The 14,555-nt window shown below is 38.0% G+C and overlaps 3 protein-coding genes across 7 annotated transcripts; 2 read left to right on the top strand and 1 right to left on the bottom strand.

The window, feature by feature from the left end:
- Window positions 1–364: 364 nt before the first annotated feature.
- On the top strand, window positions 365–3,010 carry snapc5 (small nuclear RNA activating complex, polypeptide 5). Its single transcript, XM_039807521.1, has 4 exons — window positions 365–533; window positions 1,045–1,172; window positions 1,260–1,340; window positions 2,413–3,010. Exons 2-4 carry the CDS (start codon window positions 1,083–1,085, stop codon window positions 2,590–2,592), a joined length of 351 nt encoding a protein of 116 aa, XP_039663455.1. The 5' UTR covers window positions 365–533; window positions 1,045–1,082; the 3' UTR covers window positions 2,593–3,010.
- A 263-nt stretch (window positions 3,011–3,273) lies between these two features.
- On the top strand, window positions 3,274–9,486 carry lctlb (lactase-like b). Of its 5 annotated transcripts, XR_005639940.1 has the most exons (16): window positions 3,275–3,455; window positions 4,734–4,920; window positions 5,047–5,207; window positions 5,311–5,398; window positions 5,508–5,617; window positions 5,714–5,842; window positions 5,992–6,087; window positions 6,263–6,317; window positions 6,415–6,576; window positions 6,642–6,919; window positions 7,061–7,187; window positions 7,284–7,483; window positions 7,633–7,696; window positions 7,966–8,039; window positions 8,604–8,648; window positions 8,828–8,857. XR_005639940.1 is itself a non-coding variant. In XM_039807514.1 (15 exons), the coding sequence occupies exons 2-15, from the start codon at window positions 4,794–4,796 to the stop codon at window positions 8,941–8,943; spliced, it is 1,758 nt and encodes a 585-aa protein (XP_039663448.1). In that variant the 5' UTR covers window positions 3,274–3,455; window positions 4,734–4,793; the 3' UTR covers window positions 8,944–9,486. The 5 variants fall into 5 exon arrangements, 4 of the variants coding, with proteins under 4 accessions (XP_039663448.1, XP_039663452.1, XP_039663451.1 ...); XM_039807514.1 differs by lacking the exon at window positions 7,966–8,039 and having other exon boundaries at window positions 3,274–3,455; window positions 8,828–9,486; XM_039807518.1 differs by lacking the exon at window positions 8,604–8,648 and having other exon boundaries at window positions 3,274–3,455; window positions 8,828–8,875.
- Window positions 9,348–14,398, bottom strand: zwilch (zwilch kinetochore protein). The gene is made up of 18 exons (XM_039807513.1): window positions 14,192–14,398; window positions 13,958–14,000; window positions 13,766–13,858; window positions 13,206–13,333; window positions 12,890–13,080; window positions 12,664–12,743; window positions 12,431–12,586; window positions 12,193–12,264; window positions 12,010–12,103; window positions 11,876–11,928; window positions 11,679–11,781; window positions 11,068–11,147; window positions 10,822–10,978; window positions 10,644–10,672; window positions 10,425–10,561; window positions 10,234–10,329; window positions 9,704–9,819; window positions 9,348–9,593 (listed from the first exon to the last, which is right to left on the bottom strand). Exons 1-18 carry the CDS (start codon window positions 14,239–14,241, stop codon window positions 9,505–9,507), a joined length of 1,767 nt encoding a protein of 588 aa, XP_039663447.1. The 5' UTR covers window positions 14,242–14,398; the 3' UTR covers window positions 9,348–9,504.
- Window positions 14,399–14,555: the final 157 nt, after the last annotated feature.

The following is a 14,555-nucleotide window of genomic DNA, read 5'->3' as shown; positions in this document are numbered from 1 at the left end:
CAAAATGAACAGCGGAACAAAAGTATGATAAACATTTTTTTTTTAATTCTTCAATCTGTAAAGCCATTTTTTCGAATTATGGGTTCGTAAAAACTTTTGGACCTTCTAACAGCAAATTACTTTCACAGTTGGACGTTGTCATAGCTAAATGGTTGTTGCTGAACCACGGGATTCAAGGATGGATGTATTATAAAACGGAGGTTTTAAGTGAGTCACTTTTACAATTGTAACGTTAGCTAGTAGCTAAACCTCTGCTCTGACAGTCCATGGATGTATTAAGAGAACACTCCCATAGATCGTTCGATACCAAGACAAAAGTGGGAAATTTCCGATCGCATTTAATGTTACAATGTGTCCGGATATGACCGCATAACCATGATAACCACAGGAACTAAACTTTAGCTAGTAGCTGTATCTGTAGCATAACAGCTAAGCTATCAGTATTCAAAACAAAAGCTCTCGGAAGTACGTTATCTTGTTTAACACCGATTTCGCCGTTAATATGGAGCTGTAGGCAGAATTTAAAAACAAAGGTAATAGTCTTAAACTGGGTTTTATTATTGCCTGTGTGGAACGAATCAGTTTGCGGTTCTGCTAACGTTAACGTACTTAGCCAAATTGTTTTTCCGTAAGTTAGTTAGCAGTAACAAATCACAATACAATCTATTCACCATGTTTTAAATTTGATACAGTCTGTACTGCTGTTGAGATTAAACGTCGTTCGTAACTAGATGTGGTAGAAGCATTACTATATCGTACTGTTTCATACTTCAGCCAACTAACGTTACAGTGGCTGTTGAGCTGATGAATGAAATCTAACGTTAAATAAATGGGATAGGAACAGGATGAAACAGCAAACTAGCTACATCTGCCCGTCATATTCCACACAGTTTGGGCAAGCATACTTGTAAGAATAGTCAATGATTTCAGTGAAGGTACAAGTTATAAGCAGACATTTGGACAGGTTGAAAACGTTGCCAACCCCTTTGTTATCAGCATCTGACATGACACTGTATCCCTGACTACTGATCTCCTCCCATTCAGTGTTGAGGAATGGTCTGACTGCAGCAGTACCAGTAAAGATGCACAGCCGTCTGCAGGAGTTGAAGAAGGAAGAGGAGACTCTCCTCAAAATCAAAGTCATGCTACAAGACCAGCTGAACAGATTGAAGGTGAGTGAGAGAGTTCACAGAATGAGTGTAGGGGTTTGCGCGGTACACGTGGTTTATATATTATATTGTGTTCACTCTGTGTTTCAGTTTGAAGAAGGGGCCTTGAAATCTATCATTAGTGCTCAAACAGATGAAGGAGCCTCTCAACGCTCTTCTCCAGAAACTGAGGTAAATCACTGTACCAGAGAGAACACTATGTGAGCTATGAGCTAAATGCTCATAGCTCACATTCTGTCATATTAAGATATTCTCAAATTATATTTTTTTGCTTGTTTGTTGATTTATTCACATTTACATCTGTTGAAATTGAAGATCAGAGTTTTTCACTACACTACACTTCTGTACTGTCTTGCTGAGGTGTTATAGTTTGCAGGCCTGCATAACCTCAATGATATTGATTACATTTACATCCACACAAAAGTCAGGTTACTCTGAGTAATAACGTTAAGACAGAAAATTGGCAAACATGTTTGTGTGTTGCAGCAATCTGATTACTTTTACCACCCCAATTTACAGATAGTATGACTGAGGTATACATGGCCATGTAATCATATTTCTCTAGAAATGAAATGTTGCTTAGTTCACTGGGTTATTTTGAATCCCTCAACTTTTGGGGCATATTCACATTTCACAACTGTTTTTGTTTTCATTATTTCCTTCACTCAGAAACATATGTAGCCTTCTTCAGAAGCTTGTTTGTGTCATTCAGTGATTCAGATATTTAATTACGTAAATAATTTTTAGTCAAAAATACCCTCCTTTCTCCAGCTAATACACTATATATATATATATATATCTCTCATTAGAGACATGATCATGATTGAACAGTATTTCAAACGTGTTGGCTAACAGTTTTAGACTCAAATTGCTACCAATTACTTTTAAGCCACAACCAGGTATGCCCATGAAAAGTTTAAACTACAACCATTAGCCATTACAACTACAATAGTTATGTAGGTGCTTATTGGTGCAGAGTCATTGAAAACAGCTCGCAAAGACATACTCAGCTAGACATGTACTCTCAAATTGATTTGAGCTTTGTTTTGTCATGAAAATATAACCGTGCCCAGAGTAATGTTAAATGACTAACTATGAAAATTAGCAGCATGATAGTATTTTACAAAGGTTGTTTCCTGGTTTCATAACTTTTTTTGAAGTTCTGTCTTGCACACTTAGTTTGCACTTTTTAAGATTTAATTTAGAAGTGGTCAACAGTTTTATGTTTATTATTTTGTTTCAGGTTCATATTAACCTTGATGATGAGAGCGAGATCAATCGAACCAAACTGCTACTGAATGCTGCTGTAGATTTTGATATGGAGGAGGAAGATGATGATGAGGATGAAGATGAGGAGGATGATGAAGAAGATGACAATGAGCTTGAGTTTGTGCCTGAGGACGATGAGGAAGATGATTACTGAGATTGTCAGTGTTTCATGGGGCTTCAATATTTGCACCACTGAAGAAGAACCACATGTTAACGGACATCTGTTTATTTGTTCACCTGTTTATCACTTTTGAAGTTTAATTTATTTGGATGGAGTGAGTAACAGTTACAGTTTGATGATGTGTGGTGCTAACAGTGCCCTCTCCTTTGCCTGATTTAAGGCATGTCATCCTGCACACCAAACCATGTTAGAATTTATGTGTCAAATTTTGTGAGAAATATCTCACTGAAATGCAGTAAGACAGTGTTATTAGGTGCTTATAGCTTACTAGACATATTGTGCATTTTGAGGATTAGCATTAAAATGTATGGCTGGGCCATATAAGAAGATAGTGTGTATGCCTTATGTAAGATGATAATTGTAAGCACAAAATAAAATGTTTTGCATAGAGTTTATATGATTGATTTTTACAATGTACACTTCTAGTTTTATGTCAACATACTTCACAACATACAGTAATATTTTTCAGATTAATAAATGTTTGCATATGAGTACATCCCATTTTCCATTAAGGTAATACCTATGTAAAATTGTCCTAACCTGACCCAGGCCAATGGGTAATGCAGTGCAAACACTTTCCACTAGCAAACCATTCAGCAATTTCTAAACAGCTAAAACAATGCAGTGAGCTTCACAATAAGACCAGCTTTCACACTGACAGCAGGGACAACTCTGGAGAAGGGTGGTGCTACAACAGGCGACGTACAATAGAGATTGCACCAATAGATATATTCAGCTTTCTACGTGATCTGCTGTTCCAGGAGAGCAGTGCACTCAGGGATTCAAGCTCAGCACACACACACCTGCTGCAAATGAATTCTTCATAAGATACACAGGTAATTGGACATCTTATTCAGTACATTGTGAATCAATTGTTATTGATTTTGCATGCTTAAATGAGAAATTACATATCTGGGAAAAACAGGTGAACAGGAATGTGTATTACAATTAGTATTCATAATTGCAGCAGGAGCTTTAGATTTTTTTAGGTTGTATGTCTAAGATTTTACCATATTTCTGATTTTAAATTCCCAAAGTGAGTTGGGAGGACTCAAATCTGGACATTAATCATGACAATGTAACAAATAGCATTAATTTCCTTATAATTGTCAAATGATGAAGTTATGAACGTTCACATTTAGTCTATACAGTATGTTTGGAAAGGTTCATCCACTGACAATACTGTGATTGTGCACTGTAAACATATCAACCTCTCACATTAACTTTGCTTACAGAGGTGAAACCATAGTTTGTATGGGATCTGTCTGCCTCAGCAAGATGAGCGCACACTCCATTGAATTTGAAAAAGGGTATTTGGCTCTGCATTAGGGATGCAGGACCCCCCATAGTCCATTACATTGGATGCTTTCAGACTGTTTGATGACAGTTTATTGTAATTATATTATGAATTTTCTTTCTGTTACTAATTTTAAGTTTAAGTTGTTTTTTTAGAAAAGAGGTAGCATGTGTGTATGTGTCTTTGATATAGCATGTTTGCTCCAGACCAAGCTTATTATTGGGATTAAGAGGTGATGCTAAATGCTTCTCCTCTGCAGTGGTGGAATGTCACTAAGTATATTTACTCAACAGTACTTAAGTACAAATACTTAGGTACTTGTACTTAACTTGCGTATTTTCTTTTCATGCCACTTTCTACTTCTACTCCACTACATTTCTGAAAGGAATATTGTACTTTTTTACAACATTAATCTGACTGCTTTAGTTAAAAGTGACTTTACAAATTACTTTATTAAATTAATTTTTGCACACAAAACTCATGCAGTTTATAAAATACAATGTTTTATTATAAATTGAACTGCCCAACAATATACAGGCCTACAAGTACAGCTGAACTGATTAGCCGATTAAACACTTAGTTGACTGACAGAACTGTTTTAATCTTTTCTAGTTTCTAAAATGTGAGGATTTTTCTGCATTGCACTGCACACACTTTAAATAAATGTTTCTGATGATACTTACATACTTTGATGATACTTAGTTACATTTGAAATGCAGGACTTTTACTTGTAACAGAGTATTTCTACAGTGTGGTACTATGTATTACGTAGTAAAGGATCTGAATACTTCTTCCACCGCTGCTCCTCTGTGTGCAGACGTCAGTGAGTGACTGGAGCCTAACCCGACAGTGACTGTGCTGCAGGCTCAGGAGTACCATGCTGCCCAGCTGTGCATTCAGTGTGTGCCATGTGTTTGTGTTGGTGCTGTGTCTGTCTTCGGCTGAGGACATCGACTGGACAAAGAACGACCACAGCTCCTTCTATTATGGCACTTTTCCAGCTGGTAAACACAACTTTTCTCTTCAGTGGGATAGAGGCAGTGCATTTTAATGATTTAGTAATTGGTGGTATTATATCCTCCCATAAGAGCTGGTCATCTGGTGGTTGTTGCCAATGTTGTATTTATTAGGATTTTCATGGGGTGCCGGAAGTTCAGCCTATCAAACAGAAGGAGCCTGGGACAAAGATGGAAAAGGACTGAGCATCTGGGACGTGTTCAGTCATAAGAAAGGCAAAATACAACAAAATGACACCGGGGACTCCTCTTGTGAGGGATACCACAAAGTCAAGGTGGGGTGATCAGGTGTGGTGTGTCTGAGAGATATGGAGAGACCAGAGGCGGAAGGGGGGGGAAAAAGGAAATCTGAATATTTCACTTGTGTGTGTTGTACAGGATGATGTTTCTCTGATGAAGGAGCTGAAGCTTAACCACTATCGCTTCTCCATATCCTGGCCTAGGCTCATCCCCACTGGCATAAAGTGTGAGTTACTGCTGTTAATTCAAGCTGTTTGCAACTGAAGTGCCGTATGTCATTTCATTTGTTAATTGCTTAAACGGAGAAATTATCTACACTTTAATACCATTTGCAGCTGACCATATAAATGAAAAAGGAATCCAGTACTATGATGGACTGATTGACCAGCTGCTGGAGAGCAAGATCACTCCCGTTGTAACTTTGTATCACTGGGATCTTCCACAGGTTGGTATACAAAACATCGATAATCCCAAACTTCAGCCTTTTTTCGTTACAGCACTATTTTTCTTTACCGAGTTACTGTACTCTTTGCTTTACTAGGTCTTACAGGAGAAATATGGTGGATGGCAGAATATAAGCTTGGTCAATCATTTCAATGAATTTGCTAACCTGTGCTTTGAAAGATTTGGCAACCGAGTCAAGTACTGGATGACTTTCAACAATCCATGGGTATGTTTAAAAGAAACGATTTTCAGGTTTTACATTCACACCTGCCTTGTAACATATTATTTGTTTTTATCATATAGCTTGGATTAATATGTATCTGGCTGCTACTGAAAGCACTATTATCCCACTAATAATCTGCTTTACTGCTTTAGTCTGTAGCAGTTGAAGGCTATGAGACTGGCGAGCATGCTCCTGGACTGAGACTGAGAGGAACAGGGGCATACAGAGCTGCCCATCACATAATCAAGGTAGGATAATATATATATATATATATATATATATATATATATATATATATATATATATATATATATATATATATATATATATATATAATCTGTTATCAAAAACACTTAGCACTTAATGTGCCACTTTGCACTGAAATGTAAATTATATTCATAATAATACTAATCCTTTTCATAGGCACATGCTAAAGTTTGGCATACTTATGACACACAATGGAGGGCAAAACAAAAAGGTAAACAAGGTCAAACTCTGAAAGTAACTTAATTCAATATTTGCCTCTCAACAGTACTGTCTGTCTTAGTGTTGAGAGCTGCTGTTCACATCTGCAGGTCTGGTTGGCATCTCTCTGTCTGGAGATTGGGGAGAGCCGGTGGATATGAGCAACCAGAAAGACATTGAAGCAGCTGAGAGATACGTCCAGTTCTACCTGGGCTGGTTTGCCACACCCATCTTTCACGGAGACTACCCTCAAGTGATGAAAGACTTCATTGGTGAGTTAAATTGTAAACACTATTGGTCATTTGGGGAAATAACTAATCACTACTTGTGTGTGCAGGAAGGAAGAGTGTCCAACAGGGCCTTGGGACGTCTCGCCTGCCCACATTTTCCACCCAAGAGAAGAGCTACATCAAGGGCACCTGTGACTTCCTCGGCATCGGCCATTTCACCACCCGCTACATCACCCAAAAGAACAACCCATCAGGTCGAAGCAGCAGCAGCTACTTCACTGACCGTGACCTGGCGGAGCTGGTTGACCCTCGATGGCCTGACCCCGGGTCTGAGTGGCTCTACTCCGTGCCTTGGGGTTTCAGACGTCTGCTCAATTTTGTCAAGGTGACTTATGGTGTATATAATAAATTATGCAGAACAGACTTGTTGACATGTGTGCCGAAGCTGAAATGATCTTAGCACACTGCAGTCCTAGTTAAATTACATAAAGGCAACTTATTGCATATTGATTTGTTCCCCATCTAGACTCAGTATGGAAACCCAATGATTTATGTTACCGAGAATGGAGTCTCTGAGAAGATGTTATGCACAGAGCTGTGTGATGACTGGAGGATACAGTATTATAAAGACTACATCAATGAGATGCTGAAAGGTGAGTGAGCTCATGAGCACCTGTGCCTTTCTTTTGTTTGGTCATTTGAAAGTCCAATCCTTTTGTGGTCAACTCGCTCTCTGTTGTGTCACTCAGCTATCAAAGATGGAGTTAATGTGAAGGGCTACACCGCATGGTCCCTGCTGGACAAGTTTGAGTGGGATGAAGGCTACTCCGAGAGGTTTGGCTTGTACTATGTGGACTTCAGGAACAAAAACAAGCCTCGCTATCCCAAAGCTTCTGTTCAGTTTTACAAACGCGTCATCAGCTCCAATGGATTTCCCAATCAGAGAGAGGTAAGAGACACAACGTGGTCACGACAAAGACCTGCCTCTTATCCTTTCCAGATATTCTTCTTGAACATTCCGATTAATTGGTTCATGCTCTATTGTGCCACATAAATCATTTCACTGATGATATGCCATTGCATTGTAAACCTCGACAGGTTGAGAACTGGAGGAGGAAGGCTATTGAGACCTGTTCCTCAAGCAACCAGCTCCTAGCTGCAGGTCAGTTCGTTAAGAACAGCCCTGACCATGTCTATCAATGATCAGAGGTGAACAACTAGCTGGGGTAAACAAATAAAGATTCTGACCTAACCAATCGTTTTTAAATGCAAATGAGATCAAGAGTTATAATTTGACTTGACTATGTGTTGCTGCACCTCAGAAAACACATGAACAAATTATTAGGTAAATTTGAACGATGGAAGTATAAAACTTAATTAACAAAATCTCTAACAGAATATCTAAGATATCTTTTTTGTTTGCCCCTCCAGCTAGAAGAAAATCCAAGGAACATGCAGAAATGCCAAAGGTTTGGCCAGTGCATGATGAAGTTTAGAACTTGAGGGTATATGTCTTCCATTAATGTCAGTTTTTTTTTGTTGTTGCTTTGTGATTGTGCGGTTTCAAATCCGCCTAACAGAATTAAGCCTTTGCAGTTTAATGCTAAAATATGCCTCTAAAACAAGCTTGTGCTCCGTGTGTAAAACTACGTCTTCACTTATCTGATGTTTTACTAGTGTGCTTGAATCTAATTTGTAACCAAGAGCAGCCCTTTAGATTTCACAGCAGCTTTGACAAAAACTCAGTAAGCATAAAGCTTATCTGTGGACTTGTGCCCACGGGGTTTTTCACAAAGCAGGATTATAAATTTACCCAGATAACATAATACCAGTGAAAGTGTCTGATAAATGGAATTGAATTTAGAAAACCAAACTTCAACATGAGGTTAAGGAACACAATTCAGCCATGCCAGTTGATGACTGGTAATAATAAAATTTCTTAAGATTTGACTTTTATCTGGCCATTGTGCAAATGCTGCTTTCTGAAATATTCCCCAGTAGCTGCATGCAGTTCTCAAAGGGTTAAAGTGTCAGTAATCAACTCTAAGTACTTTCTCTTTTTTTATTAGAGGAACAGCGGAGTACTGCTGCCAATATTCTAAGACTTATACATGGTAAGGAATCACTCATGCTCACTATAAATCAGATAAAGGATTATTTGATTTAGGGGGAAAATATTAACCCTTTGAGTGCTGTGCTTGCAGCACTCCCTCCATAAGCAATGTCTGAATTACATAATAATAATAATAATGCCAGTGAATTGTTAATGTGTGTGTGTGTGTGTGCTTTACAGACCCTTTGACCAGTCACATGGAGATGGTAACTGAGATCGTTGTTCCCACTGTGTGCACACTCTCTATTTTGCTCAGTGCCGTCTTCCTTATGTTCCTGCTGCGGAGGCGGAACTAGACAGTGTGCTTGTTTACAATCACACACACACCTTTTCTTTCATGGATCATGTGTGAACATAAATACATTATTTGAACTGAATTTCGATGGAATTAGTAACTTCATTCAGTTGATGTGCATACAGTATTTGCTGTAAAAACATTGGTTTAGCCTTTTAAAAATCAATTTACTACCAGACACTCAAAGTCAGTGTGGATAGACCTGCAACATGTTGGATTTTCTTATTACAATATTGTTGTGGAATATTACCATTGCGAACAGCCCTTGTGATCTATTGTTTTAAGCTGTTCAGCAAAAAAACTTTTCAAAATCTTTCAACTGCTATATTGAACTTTTTTTTTTTTAAATCTGCAAATGTCATAATAAAGATGCAATTAGAAAAACCATGACAGTGTCACAGAACATAGATTCAAAAGGACTGAAAGTTGTTTATTCAAAAGATTTGACAAAAATACAGTATATTAACAGAAACGTATACTATGTGATGTAGTAATTGCAGATGATAATACCAAAAATGACAATAAACACCTCCTTTGTTGTTTAGTTGTGCTCTGCGTTAATTCATGCAAAGTTGACGAGACTACAGCACACCATGGTGGAAAAGAAGGCAGGATCCTCACTGTCCCCATTCACAATTTCATTTGGGTCATCTAAAGACAGAACAGTTAAAGAAGAAAAATGCTATCTGTAGTTTACTGGGATAATAACCACTTGCAACTATATGGCATGGACTATTTTTTAAGTGGTGCATAAAGATCACCTGTTTCAAAGATGACATGATCAACCAGTGGTCTGTCACTGAGCTGTATGGATGTCCTGACCTCACGTGGACCATGGCCACTGGACACCTCAGCCTCCCACACTAGTGGCTGCTCTCTGTGGAACAAACACAAACATGAGGGATGAAACAATAGCCCCTGTTAAAACTTATCTTCACTTAAAAATGCAGGATATAGTGGGTTTGACTCACTACAGCTGTATTTGGAGGCAGGCATGCAGGCACTTGTGATCACATTAGAATACTACGCACAACAAACCTCATGAATACATCTGAATAAAGTTGACTTGCTTCTGTCGAATGACTTAGGCAAGTTTTTAAATGTCATACTTGATGCACGGTACAAATGATCCCAACTACCTTTCTCCTATCTTCCGGTTTCACTTTGGTGGGTGAATTAAATGACTAGTTTGTGTTAAAACAAGAATGAAAAAGACAATCATCTAAATTTTATTCACAATTTTCTTTGGATATAATGAAGCAGTTGGTGTGCAAAAGGTTGTATTCCTTACTTCTGGTAGAAATGGCTGATCAGCGCTGGTTTGATTTGCAGTTTGAATTCATGCTCCTCATCATAAGAGAATGTTTTGTAGTGCTGCAAACATGATCTATGGAGAAAATAAATTGTCTACTTTAATGTCATCTTCAGGAAAGTACACTTTGCACACTCATACGTCACTGGAAAAAAGTCCAATTGATTTACTGTGTGAGAAGGAAGAGCCGGTCGTAGGGCAAACCCAGGAAAGTACTGCAGGTCACTATTATTTCCAGCAGATGGTGCAGTTTTCTTAGTCGGATCACTTGCTCCTGCCGATCAACCTCTGTGCTTAGGTAATAACACTACAGAGGAAAATATTCAAACTTAGAATATGTTGTTATCAGCCATTTGAAAATAGTTGTCAGTAAATAGTCTTAAGCTTACCAAGTGGTTAAGAGTTGTCAATTCTTCACCTGAGAAATAAATGCACAGTTGCAAATAGAAGTTAAAAGCAAAGTGTGTGCTTAATGATTCATATGTACTGAGGTTAAATATTACTGTGAAACTTTAAATCACATTTAAAGGACATAAAGAGCTTCACAGCAAGTAAGTAAAAGGTTACCGATGAGGTAGTTAATGTAATCCTTTCTCATCTTGTCCAGACCCATCTCTAGCAGCATGTGGACAGGGGTGACACCCGTGAGAGACACATGATCGATCTGCTGGTGGTAAGACTGCAGGATGAGCTTACTGAGGGAGCTGCTGCTGTCTCTGTGAATCTGGAGGAAAATAAACAAAACTTTACACACAACAACCCTCAACCTTTTCTCAGTGATAAACCCTTTTCAGAAGCTGCATCATTTTATACCCAGGGTTTGATATCACCATATCTTAGAGCTTCCGTGACCAATTTCAGGCAGTCTCCAATGTCTTGATATGAAGTTACACCTGTACATGAAAAACAAAATTTCAGTAGGGGAACTACGCCATTTTCAAAACGTATACATGTTGTTCCTATGGTCTAACACAGTCCTCCATATAAGTAAACATGAACAACTCTCTCCCAAATCCAAAAACTAGAGTGCTAAAACTCAAATTTGTGATGCCATCAAATATAGTCTGTAACTCTCCACAGACAATGATTTAGGAAAGATGTTATAGATGACACAGAGAGCACCCAGGGGAATGTTCTCAGTATATGGGAACACATTCTGTTTCAGAACTGAGAACACTTCATAAGAATAAAGCTCATTTGTGTATAAAAAAGAAAACAAACATTCTGTGGGTCCACAAAATTAGTCTCCCATTCATTGTCTATGTAACATCACAAGTTTAAAACTTAGTTGTCTGGTTTCTTGCTTCAAAAGGACGTAGCTCATGTTCACAAATATTGATTGAACTTTTCTAGGCCATGGAAATTGAACATTTTGTCATTCTTAATTTAGGTGGTGTTCCCCTCTAATAGAGGAATTAACTCACTCTTTCTCATCCGAACCCACAGCTGCTCCACAAAATCCAAATCGCCTCGTTCCAGGAAAGAGTTGAAAATGCGAGTGTCCGTCTCAGTCTTCGTCTTTGTGGGCTTTAAGAAAAGATAAAGAAGCAAGAAAGCTACCAAGTTTATTCTGCAATGAATGAATTTGTGAAAAGCCCCTTGATTTTTAACACTATCATACCGCAGTTGTTTTTGGAGCCTGGTCCTGTAGTGTATTTGCAGTGCCCTGAAGCTCTGAAAGAAAAGAAAATAATCTTCTTAACTAACGATCAGCAATAAATCATAATCAAGGTGCATTGATTTAACAAAGCAGACCTTCCAGGAAGGCCTTGGTCAGATTTACAGCTGACGTGCTTTCCAAAGGCTCCATCCATTCAGTCTCACCAGTTCTCAAACCATCAGCGAGAGTCTGAAAAAACAGAAATCTGATCTATTTAGTTGTCTATTTGTGTATTATAACTTCTGGCCATTCATCTCAGATTACTGTGGGACCCAAACCTGAAGAAACTCTAGCTCCCTGTACATCTCATACATTGGGCTCCTCATGTCCCCGCTGGAAACTTTGATATTCTGCATGTGAACAAAGATTTAAAATAAAGGCAAGTACACAAAATGTACCACTTTATTCTGTATTTTAAATGGTATTATAACATTAAAAGTAAACTTTATAAATATAAAAAGTAAGTATATATGGTAGAGAAAGACTATTTTTGGAGTGTGAATTACGGGTGCTTACCAGTGTTGCTGTAGAGGACAGCGGTGGGGTCTCGAGGATACTCTCCACATGGCTCCATTTAAAATCCACCGTAACACTACTCTGTGACTCAATCAAGGTGTTTTCAACAACAGTGGAGCCAAACAGACTGAACCTGGCACTGCCTTTAATCGCCATCTGGAAGCATTGACATAAAGCGAGTGAATGAACATCCATTCACACTGACTTGCAAAAAAGGATGCACACTCACTTACCGAGGATGAGGGTTGCCTTTTCTTGTGCTCTTGTTTAAGCTCGTCCAAGGTAATTAGAGATTTTTTGTCCACAGTTGAGCCTAACAAAATTTTAATTGGAATAAAACAAATATCAGTCAGAAACATGAAAATCATATAGGAGTTACTTAAAAACCAATATTCACTATACTGACAATGTTTCAAGGATGGGTTATTAGAGGTACTTTACGAAGCATTTGAGCTATACCTCTGCAGGTAACAGAGTATAATTTGACTCCAGACACTTTATTGCCCATGCAGACGGTTTCAGCTCCAAACCAGGTTGTTCTAGCTGGATCAGACATGTCACATCGCACCCACAGAGGGTGTAAGGCAGAGTTGTTGTCCACACCTGACACATTAGCATTTTGAGATAATGTGTACCAAGACAGCAACTGCCTTTAAAAAAAAAAGACAGAAAAACAACATTTAGATTGTCATTATCAACGGTGTATTAGATACACAGGTTATACAATTCTACTTGTTAATTTGGATGAAGTCTTAAACCTTTTTACATTGGTCACCTTGCTTTCATTATTGTGAGTGGCTGTGGTCCCAATTCTCTCTGGAGAGCATTGTCATCAGCATCATCATCAGTGCAGTTTGATGTTTCACTCATTTGTTGATCATCAGGTTCATTTATTTTTGGAACCTTGTGAAATCAAGAAATAATAAACATGGTCCAATGGTGAACATTAGAGAGGGGTTTAAAAAAGATTATATGAAAAAAGGGTATCTGAAGAGGTCTTGAGTTATATCCCTTGCTTTACAATGGTACAATGGTTGTAATACATAATTTAGGCAATTGAAATGAAATTCCGGGCTAGTAGAGTGATTCCTATTTTCGCAATTAAACGGAATGTACCATCCCATGCCAACATTAGCATGTCAAAAAAGTCTAAGCAACTGGTGATGTATCAGAAGAACCACGCACCAAAAAACAATACGTTATTTAATGATACCCTGACACAAGACAGTGTTCATGTGTTCATTTAGTTAAATTACCATATTATATAGTAATATTTGTCTAAGGCTTGCAGATGGATGTATTTAGTGAGTCACAGCATCGATTGACATTACTCACAGCTTTTTCACAGATAAAGACTGGCTGGTTGCCACAGTACATATTCAGCACAGGGATTCTGTCTCCATTCATTTTCAACATTTGGATGTCCTCCTGAAACCCCAACAGATACTGTATCAACACCATTAACATTACTGTATATAACATAGCTTACACCAAATTACGAAATATTTTAAAGAAAGATGAAACTACCTCATATATACATAGCTTGTTGCTTTCTTCATCTTGAAGAGACCTTCAATCAAACGACACATAACACACACAATGAACCTTACTTCAAGATACGTATTAGTGATTATTGAAGCTATCACAACGTGAACATAAGGCTGACTACTCAGTTACTGCCTAGCGTTCATTTGACGATAGCTAAAAAAGCTAAACAATTAGCTAACGTTAGTAACGTTTCGCATCCAAAAGTAAACTCACCGAAGAATGTTGTAAAACTCCTTAGCACTGGATATCACCTTTGAGCCCATTGCAAAAATATATGACAGATCAGCTGCTGTTAAAGAGCGAATGACATGGGTTAAAATACAAAAGAAGTAAATAGCTATAGTTTAACGGACTGCTGTGGTGAAGTTTTGGGTTGCTAACGTACTATTGATATTTTGACAGTCGCGCGCTCACTCTGGCGGTGACGTCACGAGGTCACAGGTCATCACTTTTTCAAGTTTATAAATTTACTTATCAAAAATCAATAAATTAAGTCAGCAAAGTGTATATATAACCTCAACACATAAACTGGAAAATGTAAACACATTACATTATATTGTATTTAAAAACAATGTTA

The sequence above is a fragment of the Perca fluviatilis genome, chromosome 8, assembly GCF_010015445.1.
Source record: "Perca fluviatilis chromosome 8, GENO_Pfluv_1.0, whole genome shotgun sequence".
In the NCBI taxonomy this organism is placed as follows: Eukaryota; Metazoa; Chordata; class Actinopteri; order Perciformes; family Percidae; genus Perca; species Perca fluviatilis.
The sequence above is the reverse complement of the archived record's forward strand: the minus strand, read 5'-3'. Positions and strand labels throughout refer to the sequence as shown.

Coding starts and splice junctions, on each gene's coding strand:
- zwilch (XM_039807513.1), bottom strand. CDS start 14,241: ATGGGCTCAAAGGTGATATCCAGTGCTAAGGAGTTTTACAACATTCTT. Junction 13,081..13,205: donor CTCACAATAATGAAAGCAAG/GTGACCAATGTA, acceptor TTTTTTTTAAAG/GCAGTTGCTGTCTTGGTACA. Junction 11,148..11,678: donor GTGGGTTCGGATGAGAAAGA/GTGAGTTAATTC, acceptor TTTCATGTACAG/GTGTAACTTCATATCAAGAC.
- snapc5 (XM_039807521.1), top strand. CDS start 1,083: ATGCACAGCCGTCTGCAGGAGTTGAAGAAGGAAGAGGAGACTCTCCTC. Junction 1,173..1,259: donor ACCAGCTGAACAGATTGAAG/GTGAGTGAGAGA, acceptor TCTGTGTTTCAG/TTTGAAGAAGGGGCCTTGAA. Junction 1,341..2,412: donor GCTCTTCTCCAGAAACTGAG/GTAAATCACTGT, acceptor ATTTTGTTTCAG/GTTCATATTAACCTTGATGA.
- lctlb (XM_039807514.1), top strand. CDS start 4,794: ATGCTGCCCAGCTGTGCATTCAGTGTGTGCCATGTGTTTGTGTTGGTG. Junction 5,399..5,507: donor CATCCCCACTGGCATAAAGT/GTGAGTTACTGC, acceptor TACCATTTGCAG/CTGACCATATAAATGAAAAA. Junction 5,618..5,713: donor ATCACTGGGATCTTCCACAG/GTTGGTATACAA, acceptor TTGCTTTACTAG/GTCTTACAGGAGAAATATGG.